General features: G+C 39.6%; 1 protein-coding gene across 1 annotated transcript in view; it reads right to left on the reverse strand.

The window, feature by feature from the left end:
* Nucleotides 1-19125, reverse strand: part of LOC136863624 (serine-rich adhesin for platelets) — a 402886-nt gene that overhangs the window by 326522 nt on the left and 57239 nt on the right. The window contains exon 4 of the mRNA XM_068226021.1: nucleotides 11582-11755. Within this exon, the coding sequence (XP_068082122.1) occupies nucleotides 11582-11755 (174 nt within the window). The remainder of the gene's footprint in view (nucleotides 1-11581; nucleotides 11756-19125) is intronic.

The following is a 19125-nucleotide window of genomic DNA, read 5'->3' on the forward strand; positions in this document are numbered from 1 at the left end:
TACATTTCAAGATGCCTGTCCTTCCGCAAACTGAATTCTGCTGCTGTTTCCTGTACGCCCTCATGTCCTCAATGAGCTTCTAATTATGTGAGGCACCTCAGACGTGGACGGGACACGGTTCGATGGTGGGTGAGGTGATCATACTCTAGGTCATCAGCCAGAATCCAGCAGTCAACAGTCACATGAGTACCATTTTAAAAAAATGTCTTTCTGTCTGTCTATGTATAATTTGTGTAAACATAGCTTTTCCTTATACATTTAGAGTAACTTCTATTAGTATTGTTATAGTTAGATTTTTCATTCCTTCTTTCCTTGGTGAAAGGTAGTTTTTGTTACTGAATGGATGCGTATTGGACACTATTAGCCAGTCATTTGAGTGTCTTCGAGAGGAATTTCGATTGTCCCAAGTTCAGTATGGCAGTAGAACTAAAATTAATTTGACCTCTACGTTAATCTTGGTTGAGTTTAAAATGATTTTATAATTTAATTGAAACCAGATGGGACAGTATTTCAGTACCTTTCATTATGTTAGATTTCATTCTATGATTATACAACGTTTCAATGGATTTGACATACGCTAGAGTCATCTGAAATGTTATCGTACAGTAGCCTTTGCGAGTGTGATCATGCGCGGTCAGAAGTAGTAGTAGTAGTAGTAGTAGTAATAATAATAATAATAATAATAATAATAATAATAATAATAATAATAATAATAATAATAATAATAATAATAAAATTAAGTCAACTTAATTACGGGCTAAAAACATGAATAAGGTCATGAATATAATATTATTTATTCTTGAATGAGATTAATGTGTGCTCATTTTGTGTAAATGTAGGCCTGGAACATGGCAGTATCCCGATGGATCATTTGTATATTTTACTCCGCTACGATATTATTTCTGACTTGTAGATGGACACTATAATTTGTGGAATAATTTGTGCATCCATTATAGAGTCATTTTGGGAAGAAAATATGTTATTCAACATAATTTCTTCAATTTGAGCACAGATTAATTGAGAGCCACAAGTATTAGGAGAATAAAATTAATACCGCGACTCATGAACTGTAAGCGCGTATTTTTGATTTTTTACCTGTGTTATAGGTATTTTTAATCGATAATTTACTGATGATTTCTATTCATAATGTTCCCTTGGACATCGTTGTATGATTAATTTTTTCACTGAAGTGATAATCTTGACTCTATCACATCCCAAGCCGACGCAAGGAATTTTACATGATATCGTCATCTTAAGAATATTTTCCCTGACTTAGATTAAACTCAAAAATAATAATCAAGGGTTAGTATTCGTGTAAATAGTTTTATAATGATACTGTGTGCCTTTGTGTGAATGTGTTGTGTGTAACTTACCCATATTTTGTGTACTGTGATTTTTCTTGTCAATATTTGTGGTGATATTCTTCGTTGTGCGCGTAAATTTGGGTCGATTTTATGTCATTTTCGTGTGCTCATAATTTGATTGGATATGAATCTTTTGTAGATTTTATTGAATTTTAAGATAGAATAGGGGCTTATCTACTAAAGAAAAATGAATAAGTAAAGGCTATGTCAGTGGATCAAATTCACAAACTTGAATTTATAGATATTACATAACCATTAATTATACGTAAATGAGTAACAGGTGGATTGACATGACATCAGATTTAAACTGATTACAAGAGAATTATTTACTAAATAATTATAAAAATAATATGATTGGTAAATTTAAAGTCTAAGAAAGACAAATTGATGATAATTTCATGAAGAAAAAAATTTATTTTATTTTTAATAAGAGGGAGAAAGTGATCACTTTTTCATTAATATTACATGAGATCCAGAGGAAATATTTTAATTTTCGAAGTAATTTAATTATTATTTGAGAAAGTGTTCTCGGAAATCAATTTGATTTTGTTACTAAGTTAAATGTAGGTTAATATTTATTATTATAATTGCAGATTCGAACATATGCCGTCCTTTAAAACGATGAATTCTTACCAGTAATAGCCTGAAGAGAAGGAAAGAATACAGAATTTCCTAGATTTTGTAATTTAAATGTTATTTTGGAGGGTGTTAGTTATAATAAATGTGAAAAACCTATTTTAGCATTCCTTTCATTTGCTGCTAGTCCTTAAGCTATCCCTGCCCTTAAAATTTTCTGCTCAGCCAGTAAGCGAACAGTCTGCGACTGAGACTCTCGCTCACCGGCCGAGCTGAGCCCGGCATGATGGGGGCATTACATGTTAGCGGAAAAGATATTCCACTCCAACAAAGCTGAAATAACACCAGATCGCTTTCAAAACACGCGAAATGGAGTGGTATATCTGCCGTACAGAACTTCTTTGAGCATTTCCACGGAATCTGAAAGCATGACACTATATCATGTTCATTTCTGAGATCGGTGAAGTACACACTACACCAAAACATATATATATATATATATATATATATATGGGTTTGGCAGACGAGGCATGGTGTACAATAACGTATATATATGGGTTTGGCAGTGAATGTCTTAAATTTGTAATTCCATGAAAAATAATGTTTTTAACAATACTATTTGTCTACCCCTCAGTCCCGTTTCTTGATATGGGGTCCGTGAATAGGTGAGATGCCCTTCCTCCTTCCTGACACCAACCTCAGCTGAGGAGATAATGAAGATGAATGAAACTGGGTAAGGAGCGGGAAGTAATCAACTGTGGATTATGAACTTGAACTGTCCCAGCATTAGTCCGGATTAGAAAATGGGAAACCACAGAAAATCATGCTCAGGACAGCCGACAGTGGGTGTTCAAACCCATGCATCTCTCGGTGGAGAGCTTGACCCTATAGCTGTAGTGTGACAACGAGCAGTCATTCTGCATTCTCCCCCTGCCTTCCAGACGAGGAGTTCAGGTCCAAGACTTCCCATTCGGTTCTGTCCCGCTTGTGAACAAGATGGTTGCCAGTAAACGACTGGAAGATACCGCCGATATATAACCCCTTTCAGAAAGTAATGATGATTTGGAGTGATTTGTGTAGGGACTCTCCAATGTTATATGCCCTTTGCTAATATATATCGATAATGCACTTGGTAATATTAGTTTGAAGTGAGCTATCTCTAGACTTTGAGATTCGCGTTACAGCTCAGCAGGTGGACCGAGTATAGACCCACGTTGCTAAAAAAATAAAATGTAATTTAAATGATTCCGCGCTTCATGATGTGAATGCCGTTGATTTTCATGTATATTTAAATCTTAAATGCACTTGTAAGTAAGAAATGTCTCATTATGTAAGCGTCACCATATTTTCTTCAAAATAATCCCAGCCCCAATGCAATTAGTCGCCTCTTACGACAGGTAGGGGATACCGTGGGTGTTATTCTACCGCCCCCACCCACAGGGGGTACCCTACCCTGAGTCACCGATTGGAATGAGCAGTGTGTATATTTAATGGAACATGGCAGAGGAGTGTTCACGGCTGTCTGCGGCCTGGTCATTCCAGGACTGGAACTTTGGGCTATTATATCGGCATCATAGTACTGTTCGTTAAAAGTGAAAAAATATGCGGTTTTTCATTTGAGCGAGTATTTTATATGATATCATTGCTTTTAATCCCTACATTCCTACTGACGTTTTTGTAATGGCCTAAGTTAACTAACTGTAGTTAAGAAAACCACAAAGACAGTCTTTCTGAGAATCCCGTAGCGAAGCACGGGTACATCAGCTAGTATGCCTATAGAAAACCCATTTAACTTCAATGAATGAATAATCAAATTGAAAAGCAGAAAGAAAAATAATAAAATTTGACCTATTACAGTAAGTGTTGAAAATCCTCTCCCTCAACCTGTAGACAAGTGTTGTAGCATGTGATATGGTTCACTCTCTACAATTCAGCCTCATGAGTCTTCAAAATTTCAATGCGAATTACATTTTAAAATTATTCAGTTATTTCTATACTCTCTTATCTTTAAAATTACTTCACATCAGAGGTCACATGGCATTAAATCAAGAGAGTAAGCCGACCATAAACCTGCTCTACATATTCTATCCCCGAAAACATCACGCCCTGCATTCACTGATTTACAAGTGGTGTGGGCTGTAGCCCTGTCTCACTAGAAATCTCCAAGTTAATTTTTCTCTGTTTGATCAGTCAAACGTGTTCAATATTAATTCAATGCATCGGTCAGAATTAATGGTCAAGTTAAAAAGAAATTGGCCCTACAATTCTTTTAGCACTAATGGTGTACAACCATTTTCTTCACGTCGCAGTGACACAGATAGGTCTTATGGCGATGATGGGCAGGGAAAGGGGTTAGGAGTGGGAAGGAAGCAACCGTGGCCTTAGTTAAGGTACAGCTCCAGCATTTGCCTGGTGTGAAAATGGGAAACCACAGAAAACCATCTTCAGAGCTGCCGACAGAGGGGTTCGAACCCACTATCTCCCAAATACTGGATACTGGCCGCACTTAAGCAACTGCAGCTATCGAGCTCGATCACTAATGGTGTAACAAACATCTATTTTATGGTCATGAGAGGGATTTTAATTAATTGTTCTTTGATTTTCACATGACAATTACTGATTATTTTCCAAATTTACATGCCCATGCAATTAAAACTACACCTCACCTAAAAACTGTACTAATTCAGGATTTACGACGAGACTCCGAAGATAAACATCTATATTTTGGTCATTTTGGTGAAATTCTTTTTATGACTGAAATTGAAAGGATTGACTTTCCTTTTTCTTGTCACAAAGTTATTTCGCTGAATCAAACAATTAATCACTGTAAAATGCTTTGTTTGCCAATTGTAATTTTACATTTAAATCCCATTTTCTCCCATAATATTCTGCCATATGTAACAAAATTTGTATGGTATGTGTATCACAGCTATATTAAGAAAACTGCATATGGAATGTTTGATTGCAGAATTTTTCCAAGTAATAGGAATTTTTAAGTAAAAACTTAAAAATTACACAAAATTTGGTATGATGTATCTCCTTATATAAATTATGTACAGAAAAATGAATACGTAGTGCTTTTAAAAGAAGTATCATCTACCTAATTACGAATTTACATTAACATGTTAATTAAATTTCATGAAAAAATTGAATTAAAAATTTCAAAAACAAAAATTTACTTTGGAAAAGCTATTAATTGTATATGAAAGAAATGTTTGTGATATCTCTACTTTTATGTAGGTGACATTCCCACAAAGTATCGTGAAAGTCCATGCATTAGGGGAAAAAATCTTTTTATCTCTGGAGTGTTGTCTTAATTCACCATTGCCAACAGACTGAGAAACCCAACTGCAATAATGTTTCCTTGTAGTTCTCTTGGCTAAGAGCTTTACACAGCTTAAATTTCAGTTTTCTTGACACCCACAGAACAGAGGAATTTGAAACCTTGCTTGGATAAGCCAGTTTCCTTAAAGATTTTTTTGTGGGGGGAATCATTCAGGTCTTTCACAAATATCCTGAATTTTATTCATTCATTCATTTCAAGATAGTGGGTAGTTTAATTCATCCTTTGTTTAGCACTAAACCCACAGTTTTGAATTTATTCACAATTTTCCTAATTCCATAATGCGTTGGCACTCGCGCTCCAGGAAACTGTTCATGGAATTCTCACCTCACTCTCCCAGCAGATTTGTGCTTTAAAAATCTTCAACACAAAAAAATATGTTGTTCAAAACTGAATTCAGAAGGCATGAAACATATTAAACCAATCAATTACTGCTGCATAAAAACCAATCATGCTGAACAGAAGCTCACCACAGACTAGCTGAGACCACGACATCAGTGGGCAAGCTAAGTAGGTTAGGTGGCTATTGCATCAACCACTCGCCCAGACATGATTCCGGGAATTACTTGTAATAACTGACAAATCGACTGAGGCTCGCAAAAAATATAATATTTATTAAATATAGTAGGAAGTTAAGGTAAAATTCATTAGTACAGAGTTAATATCTGTCTTGAAGCCAACTTCTTCTTCGGTTACCAGGGATGGCATAAGTCCAAACATAGCAAAAGTATGTTGAATGATCCTCACAGCACTGTTTGCATTTATTAATCCAAGAGTTCCTTGAATTGATCTCCCAGCTTGCAGATGCATACTAGTATATCATCAGCATGGGACAAATGCTAGGAAAGAAGAATTAGCAGTTTTACTAACATCAACATAACCAGATGATATTAAGGAAGGCTGTGATTATATACTCGGTGAGATGATGGGAATTCACACTCCCTCGTGGAACATTATACGCTCATTTGGAAAAAAAAAAATCTAGGAAACAGATTGACAGCAGCGACTTACAATGTAAGACCGTGAGAATAGATTACCCATAAAAGAAAAATATGGGTCCAAAATTCACTGCCTTCATCAGTGGAGGATAGAATAATTATAATTCTATAATTTAATGATATTATTATTTTTATTCTTATCACATCCTCCACTGAAGAAGGTTGCAGCCAAAATTTTGGACATGTGTTTTTCTTTTGTGTGTATTTTATCCACGTGGTCTTACGTAGTAAGTCACTGCTCTCTATCTCTTACCTAGATTTATATACGAGGGCTATTTTTTCTTCAAGGTCCGATCGGTTGCGAAATTAAAACCACAGCGAGAATCTGATGAAGCGTTGCGCAGATGTGTTGCGCAGTGTCTCTAGTATGTCCATCGTCCGTGTCACACCATACTTGTCAGTTCTGAGCATGCAGTGAGCACGTAAACATGCCTAGACCAATAGTCTCACCTGCCAAGTGTAAAGTGTGTGCTGTCATCCGATTCCTTCATGCTGAGGGGTGCAATTCAGCTGAAATTCATTGACGAATGAGTACATGGTGAAACATTCATGAGTGACAGCAAAGTGCGGCATGGTGCAAGAACTTCAAACAGGATGAACAGGGAAGGAAGCAAGCATCGACCGATGATCTTGTTTAGCGAGTGGATCAGGCAATTCAAGAAAATCGTCAGTTCACAATTTATGTGTTGAGTGATTCATTTCCCGAAATTTCAAGGTCAGCTCTCTATACAATCGTGAGTGAGAGACTTCAGTAATGCGAACTCTGTGCGAGACGTGTTCCCAAGATGTCCAACCATTACAAAACACAGCGAATGGGCGCCACCTTAACGTTTCTCCAGCACTACCATTCTGATGGAGAAAGGTTTTTTGAACAAAACTGTCACAGGGCATGAGACACGGGTCCATTTTGAAACTGAAGGAACAAAACAGCACCCCAAGTAAACCAAAGATTTGCAAGCAAACCTTCTCCATCAGGAAAAGTATGGCTACTGTGTTCTGGGACCGAAAAGGACTTTTGTTGGTGGAATGCATGGAACATGGCACGACCTTCATTGCATCCTCGTACAGCATGAATCTTCAATGTCTACGAAGGGCAATTCAGAACAAGCGAAGAGGAATGTTGTCATCAGGCATTGTCCTCCTTCATGACAATGCTCAGCTGCACACTGCAGCTGCAAAAAAGAAGCTCCTGCAGCATTTTCGATGGGAAGGGTTTGATCACCCACCATGCAGCCCGGACTTGGTTCCCTCTGATTTTCATTTCTTTGCTCACAAGAAACGCTGGCTAGGAGGACAGCATTTTGGCACAGACAACAAGCTGCAGACCAATGTGGATAAGTGGCTGAAAGCACAGGCAAGGGTACTGGATGTTGGAAAGTTAGTACCACGCTACGACGAATGTCTACATCAGAGTGGCAACTATATAGAGAAGTCTTTTTTCTTCTTCCTAGCATTTTTCCCACGGCAGTACAGTGTTCACTACTCTATATGCCATTCTGCCCCGAATAAAACATTTTTGATTTCCAATGTGGTTTTAATTTCATGACTGATCGGATCTTGAAAAATATAGCCCTGTATATTTCACTCCTGCTAGCTTTCTTGACTGATCATTTAAAAAAGAAAAACGCCCACCATGAAGGAGCCATCGCAGAAGCACACATGTGTGTACAGACCTAGGCCATGGTAGTAAAAAGAAAACATCAAAATATTGTTCCACACCAAGAATTTATTACAGGGTAACAAACATTTGCATGATGCACTTAGTACAGTGTTGGACCACCTGTAACACTGAGACAAATGGCAATACGGTTCGGCATGGATGCACACAGATGTCGGATGTTCCCCTGGCGCAACTGACCTTCCAAATCTGCCACAGTTACTGCTGGATGAAGTTGCCATCCAATCTGAACCCAAATGTTTTTCATAGGCGAGAGGCTGTCATCAAAAAGGCAGATAATAGATACCCCTCCTGTGTGAGGCTGGGCATTACCCTGCTGGAAAGTTGGGTACTCAAGCTGCACCAAAATCAAATACAACTAAACCCAGGGCCCCGTTGGTGGATCGAGTAGCAGAGACCCTGGAAAACCAAATCAGTAATAGCCCGCCCTCCAATAAAATAATTCCCACCAAGATTACCAAGACAATCCCACCTAAGACAATCTCACTTCCTTAAACTTCACCCCACAGCCTCTAAATACGCCTTAAATGCCAAAAAACACCAGACGAAGCTCACTATCTTCTTGAGGACACAAGCGGGCATCAAGAAAGTATTTTTTCTTCTTCCTAGCATTTTTCTCACGACAGTACAGTGTTCACTACTTTGTATGCCATTCCTTATTTGGTCCTGTTATAGACATCATCAAGTTCAACTCCCACAAAATTCCTGCACTTGGTGCTCAGCAGAGATGCCGACCTTCGAAGTGGATTATCAGTAATCACCCTCTGCTCCCGAGAAAAATTTTGAGTAAAGTCCAAAGCATACTCCTTCCTTCTCGATAATGACACCCCTTTTGCCCTTCTCTCTAGCAATCCATTTGGAAGTATATCATATTACACAATAACATTTACACACAACCTGTTAGTTCTGTGATAAAACATTCCCTGTAGCTTGTTTCTCATGCAACAGCTGCTTTTCAGTGTAGTTTCTCTCGAAGCATCCTTCCCAATGTGATGACATTTTCATCTTCTGAACCATAAGCAATTCTAGTGCAAATGTGCTTAATGTAGGCCTCACTTCCTTCTCAATCTTTTTGTCAACTGTGAGGTACATTTAACACAGCAAATACAACATTACTGAAGGATTTATAGTGGAGAAGAGCATCGCCTGAGCTCCTTCATTCACAATATGTACATAAATTCAGTGTTAATTTTAATCTTATACCAGTTGTATAGTATTATTAGAAGTAATTTCACATACCGTACTGTATATGAGTTGACTATGTTTGTAAGATATTATAAGTAGAATTTTGTAAACAATATAAATTTATTAAGGATGATGTGTGTGTTTAATAGAAAAAATTATTTGCGTAAATTGTATAATATTATATTCTAGGAAAATTTTCTTCGTCTCCTGTTAATTTAAAATTTAGTGCTTGACAATAATGTATTTTAGTGTACCATTTGCCACCGAGGTAGACACCTCATTTGCAAATAAAGAGATTTTGATTTTTTGATTTTTTTTTTTTTTGATTGACAATGAATTTTACAACACTTATGAGTAGCAAAAGGAAGTCACGATCGAATAAGTATCGCTGCCAACTCACAAGCATTGAAACGAAGATGATTTAGGAGATAAGCTTGAAAGGATTGAACATTTTTCCTTCTTTTCTTTTTTTTTCCGTAGAAAATTACTTTTTCGTGATAACGTCAGCTCTTCCGTAATAATTTCCCCTTTGACCGTAATTCCGTAATTGTGGGGTGAAATCCATAATAATTGCGGACAATCCGTAATAGTTGGAACCTCTGGCTCAGCACTGTCGCAAGTTACAAAATGCCCCATAGTGAAAGACGTGCCACATAAAATACGAGTATGTCCTAACATATGTACGAGATAAATTTGCAAGCTTCAGGTCGTAATGGTAGATGTTGTAAAAGACACCATGGTGACTGATCTGGCTCTGCTAGCTACATGCATGTGGTACTGTTGGACACAGACGTATCCTCAGCTGCAGTGATATGTCTCAGGATGGTGCACAGTGATGTCCATGGTGTGCTTACAGTCTATTGCATGGTGAAAAGACCCCTCTTGCTGGTGCTCCTCCAGGGTCAATCCGAGACTTCTCGACATGCATGCGTACCCTCAAGTTCCCACTGTGTCCCACACTGTCACCCAATATAGTTAGAACAGTTTAAGTGGTGAGGAAAGCACCAAACCATCCAACTTGTCTGACGATGTGGCCTCTCTCAAACCCATCTAGCTGGTATAAGGCTTGTCAAATGTGCTGCTGGGACTTGCTGCTTGTTCACTCAACTTACTCTGTGGCTCACACTGCTTCTGAGGCCTTATTTTGTGTCTTGCATCTATGGATGAGGGAGAAAAATATATGCTCCCTAGTAGCACTTCTCAAGCAATCAGCATTAAACACAAGTGGGTAATTTGTCAGCCAATGAAGATACTGTGTGCCAACCTTTGTTGTATTCGCTCAATTTGTTCATAGTGTGCAAGCTGACAAGGCTTCTGTTGTGTTCGGTCCAATCTAATAGTCTGGAAATGTGGCACAGAGATGACTTCTTGTATGACAGGGCAAGAGATGTTCAACCACATTGGTCCTCTATTCCCCTCTACAGAGCATCTTGCAGTGGCTTTAGAATCTCATACTGTAAAACATGGATAAAACCATCTCCTGTGAATATGTAGTTGTAATGGAACAAATGGTATAAAAGTACAGCATCACATGTGTCGAAACCCCATTGAACCTGGAAAGCACACAATCACATCCAATTTGGGTTCCTGTCATCTGTATAATGCATGTTATGGAGATTCAAGTTGGCTGTATTGTGGATGTGTGATTCAATTAATATTGTACTATTTGAAGTTCTATAAAAAATAAATGGATAAGAAAAGTATCTACATTCTGTCTTTGAATAAACAATACAATTATATCTTTAAATTGTTTTAGTTGTCAATTGTATCTTTCTACATAATACAGCCCCATGCATGCACGCACGCACACTGAAATGAAGTTACTGAAAGTAATTAATGAGTTCTCTTATTAATGCCCCAGGAACTTCAAAAACATTTAGTTGGTACCTTTGGCAATTTACACCTTCAAGAATAAGATGAAACATAAAATGACTCACTCTCTCTCTCTCGTAAGTAGGTGTCAGATTATGTATGTTTCTCATTGTAATTACAGTCAAATTTAGAGGTCAGTGCAATGATGATAAGAATACTACAGACATGGATAACTACTAAGAGAGAAACGTATATATAAAAAAGAAGAGAGAGAACAATCATACAGTACATGCAGAGAATGGTGAATGTTAGGTCACATCATCAACCCCTACTAGTAATATTGGCAGCTTCAAACATATATACATCCTTACAACCATCCATTACCAGACATGAGTTACTTATGCAGTAAATGAAACTGTCAAAGACTTAAAAGTCAGAAACAAAGCACAAAGAGCCACTCAAGAATTTCCAAAATGAATGTGCAAATATATGTGAAGTAACCCACATAGCATTAGTCCAATATCCCCATGCTTGGAAGTCTCAAGGTAATCTCTCTACAAAAACTATATAGGGGACAAATATTATCCACACAGAATTCCAACTCTACATAAAATGTTAAAAGTACCTTGGGGTGTGGTAGTAGCAATGTTTGCTCTGTTATTACTCGCTAGTTTAGTATGGCTGCTTCCAGCTGCCAACCCAGAGGTGCTAGGAGGTTTGGGCAAGATCTGTGGCGGCTGTTTTGGTTTGGTTGGTGTAGCAGCAGCAGCATGGAGATGTACTGGAGTGCCTGGCCCAGCTGTAAGGCAGCTCATTAATGCATATAGCAAAATGTTATTCTAATTGTTAAAAAATATAACAGAGAAAATATCAATCATGATTTGGGACAAATGATAGCAGTTAATGAAAGACTGCACTAATGGACTGAAGGTTCAACTTTCAATATTCAGTGTCATGAGAGAGGAAGAGTGAGGGAGAGGAAAGGAAATAAATGAGAAAAGGGTACACACACACACACAGGACCATTCGAGCAGAAAATAAGCTTCCTTCAAGGCAGCTTTCCTTTACTGATGCAAGTGACAATTCCATAGCAATTCTCTAAAGAAATCCAGAAAAATGAACCTTCCATCACAATGGTGCATGTCCCATTTACCTTGTCCCCTCTATATAATGCTGTTTTAATCCCACACAGGATATAAAAATAAAATCAGCTTCTTTTAAACAAATACACTTATCGAGGTCTCCATGTAAAGGTGATTAATTTCATTCTCAATTCATGGCTTAACTGCATTGCTACTGCTTTTTATGAAATGAAACAAGACCACAAGTCCAAAGAAGTTTGGAAGGTGACAAAGTAAGGATGTTTCTGTTGCCTCTGCCAATTGTTCAATGGACTGATGGTATTGTACAAGGGTAGCCCAGAAACTAATGCACCGCATTTTTTTTCTTCAACAATTATTTATTGAACACAATGAAACCTATACACAAGAAATAATTATGTTCCTTCTACACTCCCTATTTTTCCACGTAATCTCCTTCCCGTTATATGGCCTTCCTCCAGCAAGACACATGGGCGTGTATGCCCTGTCAGTACAGCTCCTTGTTCTGTTCATGAAGCCATTTTTTCACTGTGCGAATCACATCTTTGTCATTATAACCTTACCAGCCTCGTCGTCATCATGACCTTACCAGTGGAAGCAGCTGCTTTGAATTTTTTCTTCTGTGGAGAGTCAGGTTGGCACCATTCCATCGACTGCAGTTTTGTTTCGGGCTCAAAATGGTGAACACAGGTTTCATTACCCATCACAATCTAGGACAAGAAGGCTTCCTCCTCAGCTTCAAAACATTGCAGCAACTCAAAAGAAATGTTCCTCATGAATGAGCACATCCGCATGCTGCATCTTGTCAGGTGTGACAGCTGTGGGTGGCCTCCCTGACCGCTGCAAATCTTGGAGCTCTGCTGAACCGCTTTCAGATGGCCTCAACCTCTGTGCCCAGTGACTAACTGTACTTCAGTTGCCTCCTGATGCTCCATAAACTATACATCAATCATTGTGAATGTTTCCAACTGTTTCTTGCTGAGCAGCAAGAAATTCAATGACAATACACTGCTTGTAGCATACATCACTTCCAGATGCCATGTTGAACCATTGCTGCAAGTACGCTATCTGTCGGAAGAAGCAGACAGTTTGGGTGCACACTCGGAAAAACTTAAAAGAATTCATATCTGAAGTTTCGCATTCATACCATTGTTGGGGGCTGAGAAAAATAATTGTGGTGCATTATTTTCTGAGCCACCCTTCTATTTCATTGGAGGTGTGTAGGTAATATCAGGAAGCACTTTATGTAGGAAAAATTATTTACAATTCTATTTCAAAATTTGTTAACTGATAATATTCGAGGAAAATTAAGGATTTAACAAGTAATTTGAAACAGATTCTCCAAAACAAAAGTAGTGGGACATTATGCGAATAACGTTATTTGAAACAGATTATTATGTGCATTGTTACAAATGGTGCCTAAAAATTTACTTGTGATATTACATTTAAAAACTTTTGTCATAGGGATATACGTACTTCAAAGTGAATTCAAGCCAAAAATGTTGAATGAAAAGCACACGACTCTAATTCAAGCTCACACATACTATGGTGCAAATACACTTGAGTCTTCAATGCAAGGAGTATCGAAATCAGTAAAATAAAATAGTAATATTATCAGAAGCATCACATTTATGCCCCACATGTTAATGCCATATAGCGATAACTGAGATAGACATGCACACAGAAAAATGTCTATAAACTAACCCAGCATACTCTGTTAGCTTTTGTCAAAATAAGTAACAATGTTAACACAGAAAATGGCATTACAAGGAAGCTTCCTGCAAAGTAGGAATAATGAGTTGAAAAGGTAGGTTACCCTCAGGGGACCAAACCCATGCCATGATTTCTCATTAAGCACACCAACCATAATTCTACAGATGTCAATGCCAAGAGCATTGCACTTACAGCTTGGTTAGAAATTTTCCAACCTTCCCTACGTACATACACTAGTGTCCAAAAGTTAAGCATAAGTTACGAGTAAGCAGGCAACAGGAAATAGACCGCAAGTCGCATGACATATGCACCTACCAACCTTACGTGTTCGCTCTGTATAGGAAAGGAGTGTTCCCTGCTTTGACTAGCGGCGTAACCGCAAGGTAAACACAGCCAGTGCCTGCGCCCCATATTCCCTCAGTCGTGTTTGCCCTGTTGCGGAGTGTAGCCTCGTGGTGAATGTGGCAGTATAATGGCACGACGACGCCATTTGGACCCAGTTTTGCAGGCTAGAATACTAGATCGCCTGGAAGCAGGCCAGACACAGAGCAAAGCCGCTGTATCCTTGAATGTGCCACAAAGTGTCATTTACAGGCTTTGGAGACGATTTTGAGACACAGGAGATGTTAGTCGTGGGTCAGTACCAGGTCGACCAAGGGTAACCATCCCACAGCAGGGCCGATATCCGGTCTTAACCGCCCGACGAAATCGGAGTGCACCTGGAAGACAATTCTTGGCAGAGCTTGCAGCCATCTCAGGGGTGGCAGTTTCCCGGCAAACTGTGTACCGTGTGTACTGTGTACCGTTAAACAATATAGATTCTAATATAAAATTCACATTGGAGTCCGAGTCCAATAACTCAAATGTTTTAGACCTCACAATTAAGAGACTGTCTTCCTCACTAGAATATAATATCTATAGAAAACCAACACAAACAGCGACAACTATCAGAAGAGACTCCACACACCCATACACACATAAGTGCGCCATTTACTACAGTATGGTAGATTGAGCATTAAATATACAGTTAACGAAGGAAAATCTAAAGAAAGAACTGAATACTATATGTGCCACTGCTAAATATAACTGATATAATTCCTCATTCACAGTGTACCATGAATTACGCTCCCTCGCCGTTCATTTCTGTTTTCAGCTTTATCTATTTGCCCAGATCGATCTGTGTGTGTGTATTTTATATTTCCTCGTTCCTTAATAAAATGTATTTCGTCCCTTCCCCTTTTATGACCCCAGGGAAAGGGGAAATTGTTTCCGCCCTGGTGAATTTTTCCATCTTAACGTTAGCACGCGTTCCTCCGATCTTCACACCCGTCTCGTTGCCTCTCCGCCTCGCCCCGCTTCTCCCGAGAGAGAGGGGCGTGGCACGTATTGACAGAGGTCAGTGCCTCTTGTAGAGAGTTGTTCAGATCGCTCGATGCAAGCAAGCTGTCTGGGCGAAAAGCAGCTGGTCTGCACTCATTTCATCTGCGGGGGAGGAGGTAGGGAGAATGTTTGTCAACCTTCTTTGGGCTGAGAAAAGGGAGTTACTTTAACCTTGGGAATGTAATGTATTTATTACGCTGCTAGGAGAGGCTACGGGCCCCATTGATTGGAAAGAGTAAGCTTCCTGAAGGAATGTTAATGAATGAGATTTGTTTTTAATGTAATTTGTCATATTGTGTTTTATGAACATTGCTTATGAGGCTGAGCCTCGGTTTTCTGGTATAATCAGATTCGTTGGTTGGGCAGTTAGTATAATTTTGCCCACATTGAAGTTGAATTTGTATGTGGCCTAAAGCCCACGAAATGTTGAATATTTGAGAATTGGGTTGCGATATACTCCTCTCATGTTATGAAAAGAATAGTGGAGGTTTTGTATTATGTAAAGGCAGCCCCCCCCCCCGTCATTCAAACGAAGTTTATTCTTGTTGGAATGCTTTGCAGTAATAAATATTTAGCATAGCAGATGGCCTCGGTTTTCGCTGACTTCACTACCGCCCCCCCGCCTTTTTTTTACGTGACTGGTAAATGGCTCTGACCTTAAAGCCCGCACCTTCCTTAATTCCACTTCCGCTGCGAATTCTCGGAGCACATAGAACGCATTATCAACAAATGTAAACATAGACCAAAGTCAACATTAACCAAAGACCGAATCCCACCCTATACGCCACCTTCACCTTCAATGAAAACATACATAGTGTAACTAACATCTTTAAGAAACATAATATCAAAATTTCATACAGAACCAACAATAGAAATATAGAAACAGTGCACAATTCCATGTCAGTAAACAAATCCGACATTTAACCAAAGTCAAGTATTTATCTTTTCAAATGCAATAACTGCTTTTCCTCATACATCGCACAGACTGGAAGAAGTTTCAAAGTTAGATACCTAGAATATGTCAATGCCATTAGGTATAATAGGTTTTCGGCAATAGGCCAACACATCCATGACTCAAAACATAATTTCAGTATCATAGAACGAGACCTAGAAATTCTCAAGAACATAAAGGCCCTTTGCTTGATGTTATGGAAAACTGCTTTATTCATTTAGACCAATTTCTCAATCCCAATCTAAACCTCAATGAAATATCAGAAAAACCTAACATTCCTTTCAACTTCCTAATCGAAGTCTTTAGAGGCATCAAACCCACAAAGAAGAAATTGATTTTTTATGCTCTGCACAACACACTCCTACGTCGCACACCACCACCACCACCACCACCACTCCATCCCCCTGATCCGATTTAAACTACTCCTTCCCATTCCTTCCACTCCCCTCCCTTCTCCCTTCCACCACTTTCTTTCTCCTGCCCCTCCCACCGCCCCTCTACCACACACTCAACTTATACCGATTCACGTTCAGTCCACACCTCTTCTCACAACACACAACAAATAAGCTAAGCAAAGGGAGTCCCATATTCCATCACATACGGCCGTGAATATACCTTACCCTATCTCAAGCAATCCACTTTATTAACTTAACTTTTATTTCTTTTTAGGCTTCACTACCTATGTTGAGCTGAGACAACATAATTTAAAATTCAACCTTATTCAACCACTCAACTTTAGGTGTACCGGCCATAAGCAAATATTTGATGGCCTAGCCAACCACACACAACACTGGACCTTGATTTATATATCTCCACTGATAATAACAGAAGAGTGGACATCAATTTTATCTCATCGTTTTATTATATATACCAAGTTATTTACTCTCATTCATCAGACCAATTTTATTGTATAACACCAATGTACCATATTAGACTATAACGCCTGTTGTGCGTTACATTGCTCCATCATATTTTACCCATTGTTCATTTAGCTCTAAAAGTAACAAAATTGTTAACCATTTGTACTTTGCATTGCATGTATTATGTACACAGTTTTATGTTATGTACCCTGCCCACTATTTACTGTGGAGCCGTCAACATCGAAAATGGACCACGAACGAATGGAGGCATGTGCTCTTCACAGATTAATCCCGCTTCAGTTTGCAGAACGATTCCTGTCACACATTAATCTGAAGAGAACCGGGTAGCTGACACGACCACAGGAACATTGTGGAACGGGACCAGTATGGTGGTTGTGGCGTCATGGTGTGGAGCGGCATCATGTTGAATGGCCATACGGACCTGCACACCTTCGACTCTTCAGAGGTGCGGCTGGTCCAAGACTTCCTCTTGATGGACGATAATGCCCGACCGCACCGCGCTACTCTGGTGGATTAATTTCTGGCTGGGGAAGATATTCATCACATGGACTGGCCAGCTGGGTCTACAGATCTGAATCCTATAGAACATACCTGGGATGCATTGGGGAGGTGAACTGCATCCCATCAGCCTCCACCAAGGACCCTCCAAGACCTTTGCATTTCCTTTTGCGGAGGAATGGAATCAAATGTCACAAAAGCTCTTGGGACCATCTGATTGAGAGCACGCCACATCACAGTGAAGCATGTGTGGCCATTAGGGGTAACCATACACCCTATTACCAGCATATTTTGTTGTGGAAGACACTGCCAAGGTTTATTAGTTGTTGACAAAGATGTACCTTAGCTATCAGAACCTTTCTGACCTTTTTTTTTTTGACAAGTTGTGTGACATATGGTGTGTGATTCAGCTTCCGTTTGTTCAGCAATCAGTCTGACATTCCTATCAGGCTGTATGGCGTCATTCAGTGATTATGCTTAACTTTTGGACACCAGTGTACATACATAGATACATACAGAAGCCGTAACAACAAAATAGCTTCTGTTTGCATACAATCTCTCTCTCTTGCTAAAGAAAATGAAATTATATAAGGGAGGACAAGGTGAATGAGATTCTACATAAGCATGAACGTCTTCAAACAAACCACAGGAAAAGAAATCTTATATTAATTATACACTAAAGAAAATGGAAATTGCAACACCCAGAAGGAGTGGTGCTACATTGGTGCAATTGAACACACAGGACGAGTGTTCGGTTGTGATTTGATGGTTACACTTTCAGGTCCCTCTGACCGCAAGTTTGGACAACAATCAATACAGGATGTGCCCACCACGAGCTGCAATACATTGATGAATTCGTCGAGGCATGGAGTCAATAAGGTCCTGGATCACTTCCTGAGGAATTGTGGCCCATGCATGCTGTACTGCACGGGTCAGTTGTTCCAGAGTTGTGGGTGGCTGAGGACAATTGGCCAGTTGTCGACCAATCATGTCCCACACATGCTCAATAGGACTGAGGTCCGGGGATCTGGCGGGCCATTCTAAGGTTGTGATGTTGTGGAGAGATTCTCTGGAGATGCGTGCAGAGTGAACCCAGGCATTGCCCTGCTGAAATATCCCATTAGCAATGTTCGCCATCATAGGGATAACCACTGGATTGAGTACCCTATCAACGTACTATCGAGCAGTCATAGTGCCCTCAACAAGCACTAATTGTGATTTCACATTAAAGCCAATAGCTCCCCAGACCATAACGCTTGGTGTTGGCCCTGTGTGCCTCTCGACAACAAGATCTGGGTGGATCCCCTCCCCGGTACATCGGCGCACGCGATTCCGGCGATCACTGTGGGCAAGACAGAAGCGCGATTCATCACTAAAGACGACCCTATGCCATTCGTCGACCCACGTCGATCTTTCTCTACACCAGGCCAGCCTTACACGTCGCTGTTGTGGGGTCAATGGAACACCTTCTGCAGGGACACGGGCTCGTAAGCCAGCTGCACGCAAACGATTACCAACTGTTTGTTGTGTAACGTGGGGTGCCACAGCTGCTGGAATTTGCATTGCTGTTGCATGGGGTTCCATCCGGGCCATCCGCATGATGCGGCGATCCTCACTCTCAGTTGTCTGTCGCGCTGGGCCTGTG

Source organism: Anabrus simplex, chromosome 2 (genome assembly GCF_040414725.1).
Source record: "Anabrus simplex isolate iqAnaSimp1 chromosome 2, ASM4041472v1, whole genome shotgun sequence".
Taxonomy (NCBI): domain Eukaryota; kingdom Metazoa; phylum Arthropoda; class Insecta; order Orthoptera; family Tettigoniidae; genus Anabrus; species Anabrus simplex.